This window comes from Scylla paramamosain, unplaced genomic scaffold, assembly GCF_035594125.1.
Source record: "Scylla paramamosain isolate STU-SP2022 unplaced genomic scaffold, ASM3559412v1 Contig45, whole genome shotgun sequence".
NCBI lineage: Eukaryota > Metazoa > Arthropoda > Malacostraca > Decapoda > Portunidae > Scylla > Scylla paramamosain.
The window spans coordinates 190,001-197,500 of NW_026973710.1; the positions used below are offsets into that span (position 1 = coordinate 190,001).

At 46.0% G+C, this 7,500-nt stretch overlaps 1 protein-coding gene across 5 annotated transcripts in view; it reads left to right on the forward strand.

Annotated features, from left to right (window-relative positions):
• Positions 1-5,691: 5,691 nt before the first annotated feature.
• LOC135098104 (bestrophin-1-like) overlaps positions 5,692-7,500 on the forward strand; it is a 43,839-nt gene continuing 42,030 nt past the window's right edge. For 4 of the 5 annotated variants that reach the window (XM_064000313.1, XM_064000314.1, XM_064000312.1 and 1 more), the window contains exon 1: positions 5,697-6,139. In XM_064000313.1, the coding sequence (XP_063856383.1) occupies positions 6,023-6,139 (117 nt within the window). In that variant the 5' untranslated portion in view covers positions 5,697-6,022. Of the gene's footprint in view, positions 6,140-7,500 lie in introns of all 5 variants that reach the window. The other variant, XM_064000311.1, reaches the window with a different exon arrangement.

A 7,500-nucleotide genomic window follows, 5' to 3' on the forward strand; every position in this document is an offset into this window, starting at 1 on the left:
CTACATGGTAATACTTGCATAGTTCCTGCACTAACTTTCCCTCAAAATTCCTACCCTGGTCACTATGTACCCTTTCTGGGCAACCAAAACGGTGAAAAATCTCCTCCACCAAGATCTTGGCTACTGTGCTTGCCTTTTGGTTTTTAGTAGGAAAGGCCAGGGCAAACTTGCTAAACACATCCGTCACCACCAATACATTTTCCTTGCCATCCCTGGCCGGATCCAGCAAAGTGAAGTCAACAGCCAACACTTCCCAGGGGCGGTTGGCTTCCAACGTACCCAACTTAGTCTTGGCCCGCACACCCTCCTCCTTCCCCATGACACAGACTTTGCACTTTGCCACATACAATTTGATGTCTTCATGTAGTCCTGGCCAAGCAAACCTATCCTTCACTAGTGACGTTGTTCTAGCAACCCCTTGATGACCCCACTGATCATGAGCGGCTTTAAGCACTTCTTGTCTCTGATTCACTGGCAACACCACTTTCCACTTCCTAGAATCTGTCTCCCTTCCACGCCAGTAGATCACCCCATGCCTCATAATGAGGGACCCTCTCACTCTCCACCATTGCCTAAACTCCTCTACTTGTAGCAACTGCCTTAGTTCTGCTGGCCTCACTCTACCAATCATTTGTCTCCACAACTTCCCTACAACTGGACAAGACTGTTGCATATCCCTAAGCTGCTCCTTACTGGCACCACGCCATACCTGCATCACAGCCACCCCTTTCACCGAGGTGTTAGGACTGGTTTCCCATATCTCCTTCTCTTCCTCCCCTCCCTCAATCAATTCCTGGGGCCTCCTCGACAATCCATCCGCGTTACCATTCTCCTTCCCTGGCCGGTATTTCACCTCAAAATCAAACCTTCCCAAGTCACCCAGCCACCTACTCTCCACTGCCCCAAGCTTGGCAGAGTTCAAATGTGCCAGTGGATTATTATCCGTCAGCACTATAAAATGTCCACCCACCAGATAGTGCTTAAACTGCTCTGTCACTGCCCACTTCAGAGCCAACAGCTCCAACTTCCTAGAGCTGTAATTGCTCATGTTCCGCTCTGACTTTCTGAGACCTCTACTTGCAAAAGCCACCGGATGCAACCTCCCATCATGCTCCTGAGATAAAACTGCTCCCAGTCCTTCAAAGCTAGCATCTGTCTCCACCACAAACTGCTTGCTGTAATCTGCACTTTTCAACACTGGAGCCTGACTTAACTTCTCTTTCAACAAGGCAAATGCTCTGGCCTCATCCTTCCCCCAATAATCACTCACTGCTGCCTTAGAATCACCACTCATCAAAGCATGCAACGGAGCAGCCACCTTCGCAAAATTTTTCACAAACCTTCTGTAAAAGGAGCAGAATGCGACAAATGCCCTGACCTCCCTAACAGTGCGCGGAACTGGCCACTCCTGTACAGCCCGTATTTTCTCTGGGTCTGTATTAATTCCCTCCTTAGAAATGATAAATCCAAGGTACCTAACCTGGGGCTTTAGTATGTGGCATTTGGAAAGTTTCAACTTCAGCCCATGTTTCCTCAAAAGCTTCAACATTCCCTCCAGTCTATCCAGATGCTCATCCACACTCCGAGCAAACACCAACAAATCATCCAGATACACCAAAAGAGTCACAAAAACCTGATCGCTAAACACATACTCCATAAACCTTTGGAATGTTGCTGGGCTATTGGATAACCCCATAGGACAGCGCACATATTGATAATGGCCAAATGGTGTTACAAAAGCAGTCTTGGGCCGGTCTTCTGCCCGCACAAGAATCTGATGATAACCTGCAGCTAAATCAAAAGAAGAAAAATACTGCGCCCCGGCTAATGCATCTAGTGTGTCTTGTACCCTTGGTAATGGGAAGGCATCTTTCACTGTCACCTCGTTCAGCCTTCGATAATCAACACAAAGTCGCAGCGAACCATCTTTCTTCCTCACCATCACTATTGGGGCTGCATATGGGCTCACACTCTCCTCTATCACTCCCTGTTCCAACAGTCCCTTTACATGAGCTTTAACCTCAGTGATACATGGGGGAGGAATATGTCTGTATGGAAGGCGAATGGGCACTGCACTATTGAGGTGAATTTCATGCTCCACTCCAGTAGCACATCCCAAATCCTGCTCGTTTTCAGCAAACACATCTCCGTACTCATGGATCAATCCATCCAGTCTCTCCAACTGTGCTGAATCAAGCTGACTCTCATCCACCTGCACCCCTAGTCTGTCCCTGAACTCCTTAACCACTGAAGGAGGTGCAGTCTGAGCTACTGTGTGTGTGTGAGCTCTTCCCACAGTAACCTCCCTTCCATGAGAAACTTTGGCTACCTTCCACTGTGGCCTGAATTGCACATCTGCTTGTCCCAGGTTACCCACTGACAGCCATCCTTCACCCTTAACCACTCTGGTATAACTGGGAAATATACACAAACCTTCAGGCACCCAGTAGCCCTCACCAGGCACTAAGGGCTCCAACACCACACTATCTACATCTACTTCCTGTAAACTTTCCACAAACACTCTCATTATTCTTCTGGTTACCAGCCGGGATTACTAAATCCTGTTGCTGCTGAATTACAGCAAACCCCAGAGGCTGTTGTGTCACCCTCAATTTTGCCTCAATTGCACGGACACACCTGCCCCACTTCTCAGTTAGCCCCAGGTGCACGGCTCCCTTCAACACATTCATCCCAAACAACACTGGCAATGTAGTGCCCTGCACCACACCACTCTCCCCACCACCACCTTTCACAAAAAGTCCACAGTCTTTAACACTTTTTCCCTCAATTTCCACATTCACCTTCACATAACCCAAACAGGGAATTTCCCTCCCATTTGCATCTGTAATCCGAATGTCCATCCCATAGATCACCAGCTTGCTTGGGGAGGAGGTGCTGTTTGTACCATTCCTCTGTCACCAGACTGACCTCAGCACCAGAATCAGCCATAGCACTTACAGGTATACCATTCACCAACGCATCTATCCTCAGAGTCTTTCCAAACAACTTAACTTTCCCTCTTTTTACATCATTCCGTTCCTCGGTCACATTAGTCACACTCCTTATCTGAGCTGTAGTGGGGGCCCTGTCGTCAGGCCTTGAGAGCTGGCCCCTTGTTCTCAAGGACTCCCCGTTTCCCGCTGTCTTGGACACCAACTCCTTGAACCGTTCACACTGATATCCCAAGTGTCCATGTTGTCCACACAAGGAGCAAGATGGTGAAGAAAGGGTACTCCTCACAACTCTCTCTGGCTTTTTCCCACTCACTAACTCTGCTTCTTCCTTCACAATCCGCTCAGCCTCACTCACTTGGTCTGCTGCTCGCTGAACCATGTCCTCCCACTTCACAGGCTGGTGCTTTTCCCCACCATTTTCCCAACTTCACTCCTACCTTTTCTGTCTCTCAAATTCCTACAGAACCATGTAGTTAGCAGCCATTGCCGTTCTTTATCTCCCTTGTCTCTCACTTTGTACATTTTATCCACAATAACACCCAGAGAATCAGCAAATTCCCACACTCCTTCACCTGGCTGTTGAACCCGAGCATGCAGCTGTTTTTCTAAGTCTGTATAATTCAGTTCTGGTCCAAAAGCAGACCTCAAACAATCAAAAAGGTCAGACACAGTCTTCACAGTACTGTTGCGGACCCTTCGACGGGCTGGGCCTTCCAAGAACCCACACAGGTATGACACTCCCTCAGAGCCCTGTAATCCCAGCTGCTTTATTTTCTCTGTGGTATCCTCTACCCAGTCATCCAACTCACTGGCCCTCCGTACCCTTCCAGAGAATTTTCCAATAGTGGGCACAGGACGTGACCACACCATGTTTTGCATGTGCCCCATTTGGTCAAACTTATTACACAGTTGTGCCACTGCTTGGGATAACTGAGCATTGCTACTGATTAATTTATCAACTACCTCTGGGGTCACTTCCACCTCCCTGCTCTCCTCCTTGCACTCAACTTTAACCCCAGCTACACCTTGGCCATCAACAATCACCCAAACACAACAAATCCTCCATTGTGCAGGAGTAGTGCCACACTAACACTTAAGTGGATTTTGCCAAAAGCACTGGACCCAAGCAGGAGTTTGAAAACAATTTCCCCAAAAGGGCATAGAACTACGCTCTGCTACCAATTGTAATGAGTGCAAAACTAGGGCACAGTTAACCTACCTTAATTAGGCTCACCAAGCACTCACCACAAGAACCCACTGATTAATTTAAACCTCCTGCTTAGGTTCACAGAAACCTGGGCCACAATTTAAAAATTTAATGATTGAATACATAATAAAGAAAACACAAATGAGTACATAATAAAGAAAACACAAATAAAATTATGAGTGCTTAACACTCTTAGAGGCCACACTGCTGGCACTCCAAAATACCTGATCCCATGAGAAAATGGGTAAATCCACATACAAATAAACAGGAGAAATAAACACTTCACGCACCAACACAAGAAATGTTATATGCCACTGACAGTCCCACCCTAACCAGTACCCCCAGGACCCTCACACACCCTATAGGCCCAACCGCACACCGACCCAACGCGCTGAAGGTACGCCACTACCACTACCCTGAAGTACTGCAGCTCTTCCTCCATGCACGGCGGTACTAACACCATAGCAGCCAGGGACAGCAAGTTCCTCACTGCAGCCTCCTAGTTCACAGTATCTGCTACGGTGCCACCTCACTGACGTCCCACAGCACACTGCCAAGACCAAACTCCTGCCAACCAAGCGTACAAATCACCACCCTATCTCCCAATAATGTCCCCCAATGTACACTGTTTCACCATGAAAGAATACAACAAATCCCAATAACATACCTGCAAATCAAATGGCAAATCCACCACTACTCTGCACCCTGTCTCTCTCTCGCTCGCCTCTCCCGCCAAAATTCCCACAACAACAAACCTCCAGGGCCTTAAGACTCGTTTTGGCGGGGACTCGCTGACTAGTCTGTGAGCCTCTCGCAGGCGCGCCCACTTCAACTTCTTACACATAGATAAACAATTTTCTCAAGATTTACACGGAGAAAATCGAAGAAAGTCGTTGAAAAGAAGCGTAAAGAGAGAGAGAGAGAGAGAGAGAGAGAGAGAGAGAGAGAGAGAGAGAGAGAGAGAGGCAGGGCGGCAAACATCAGTTGAGTCCCACTCCTCCTTGCGCCAACACGTGTGGAAATCCCCGTGCCTCGGTTATCTCTCTCTCTCTCTCTCTCTCTCTCTCTCTCTCTCTCTCTCTCTCCTCTCTCCTTCTCTCTCTCTCTCTCTCTCTCTCTCTCTCTCTCTCTCCTCTCTCTGTTTCTCTCTCTCTTTAGCTTTCCCTGCCCTTATCTCTCAGCTTGCCTGTCTTTCTCTGCCTCTTTTTTGTTTTTTGGTTGCTATTATCTCATGTCGTATTTTCAGTTTTCATTCATACATTCCTCTGTATCTTTTCACACTCTCACTCACTCTCATATCCTCGCTCTCTCCCGCTCTCTCACTCTGTCTCACCGCGCCTCCACGCACGCCGCGAGATTGAAGCGTTGAGTGTTAAACGAACGCTTTAAAAGTCTAAACGAGTCTAAACGAGTCTAAACGAACGCTAAAAATACATTAAAAAGAAAAAAAAGACTTGGACTTAAACGAAAAAAAAGGAAGGAAAAAAAGGAAGGAAAGAAGAAAAATACAGACTTTCAGTCGACGCACAAGACGAGGTAGATATAAACAGAGAGAGAGAGAGAGAAAGGAAGAAGAGAGAGAGAAAGAAAATGATGATTAACAAAGGAGGAGTAAAGAGAAGGAAGTAAAGAAGGAAGTTTTAAACAGACAAACGCAGGGAAATTGAAAGAAGAGAGAGGCAGGGAAAAAGAAAGGAAAAGGAAAGTAATAGTATGAAAATAAACATTCCATGGTGATCGAAAGAAGTAAGAAAGAATAACAATAAAGAAGAAGAGGAGGAAAACAGAAAATTAGGGAAGTGGAAAGGAGAGGAAAGGAAAAAAAAAATGAAATGTGACAAAATGAAAAACGGAAAAGAAAATGGAGGAATCTGAGGAGTGTGGATGGGAAGGAAATGAACAAAGTCAACAACAACAACAACAACAACAGCTGATGTGTTTTCGGATTGGCTTCATATTGTATCTTCTCAGGCGGAAGGTACGTGTGTGTGTGTGTGTGTGTGTGTGTGTGTGTGTGTGTGTGTGTGTGTGTGCTGTGTGTACGTGACTGTATGAAATTCATCTTGCTTTTAAGGATTAGGTGTGTGTGTGTGTGTGTGTGTGTGTGTGTGTGTGTGTGTGTGTGTGTGTGTCGATTGCTGGAAGAACAAGAAAGAGAGAGAGAGAGAGAGAGAGAGAGAGAGAGAGAGAGAGAGAGAGAGAGAGAGAGAGAGAGAGAGAGAGAGAGAGAGAGAGGTGTATATATTAGCGTTCCACAGGTGTGACTTCCTCCTCCTCCTCCGCCCTCCTCTTCTTCCTCCTCCTTCTTTTCTTCTTTCCTGTTAAACAATCACCTCCTCCTCCTCCTTCTCTTCTCCTTCCTCCTCTTTTATTGTCCTCTTAACACTCCCATATTCTCCTCTCCTTCCTCCACACCTGAGAGGAAGGAAAGGAGGAACAGGTGCAGGAAGTGAAAGAGGTGGAAGGAGGAGGAAGAATAAGAAAGAAAAATAATGATAATGAAGATAACAGTGATAGAAAACACGATGTCTTTCCTCCCTTTTTCTTTTTTCTTTTTCCTTTTCTCTCACTTAATATAGCTGTTAATATAATTATCTTTTCTCTCCCCCTTTTCCCGTTTTCTATTTTTTTTCCTTCTTCTGTGTCTCCCTCTCTCACTTTTAATTGTAGCTGTTAAAAGATGTATTTTCATCTTCCCTTTCTTTTTTTTCTTCTCCCTTTTCTCTTTTTCTATTCATTCTCCTCACTGATCTCTCTCCCTTTTTCCTTTTTCTCTCTGCCCTTTTCTTTTCCCTCCCTTTTCTCCCTCTTCTGTCTCCCTTTTTTTCCTTTTTCTCACTACCTTTTTCATTCACTTCCTGCCTTTTTCCTCCCATCTTATCATTTTCCTCTCTCTCTCTCTCTCTGTCTCTCTCCTCTCTCCTCTCTCTCTCTCTCTCTCTCTCTCCTCTCTCTCTCTCTCTCTCTCTCTCTCCTCTCTCTCTCTCTCTCTCTCTCTCTCCTCATCACTAGATAGACATACATCCTTATAGATATAGACAGGTGGGTGAATAGGTAAACAGACAGGTAGAGAGGGAGAAAATATACCTTACCTGTTTTTTTACCTTTTCCGTACCTTGCCTTCCTCTTCCCTTGCACCATAGGACAGAGGCGCATTACTCTTGAGACAGGTGTGTGGCAAGTGCGTCAATAGGTGAGTGCATAGGTAAACAGGTAAGAGTAGAGAGGGAGAAAATTGTTGATTACCTGATTTCACGTGACCTTTCCTTACCTTCGACCATGGGATAGATAAATAGGTAGATAGTTTTATTGACAACAGGTACGTTTCTGCTTAATAGA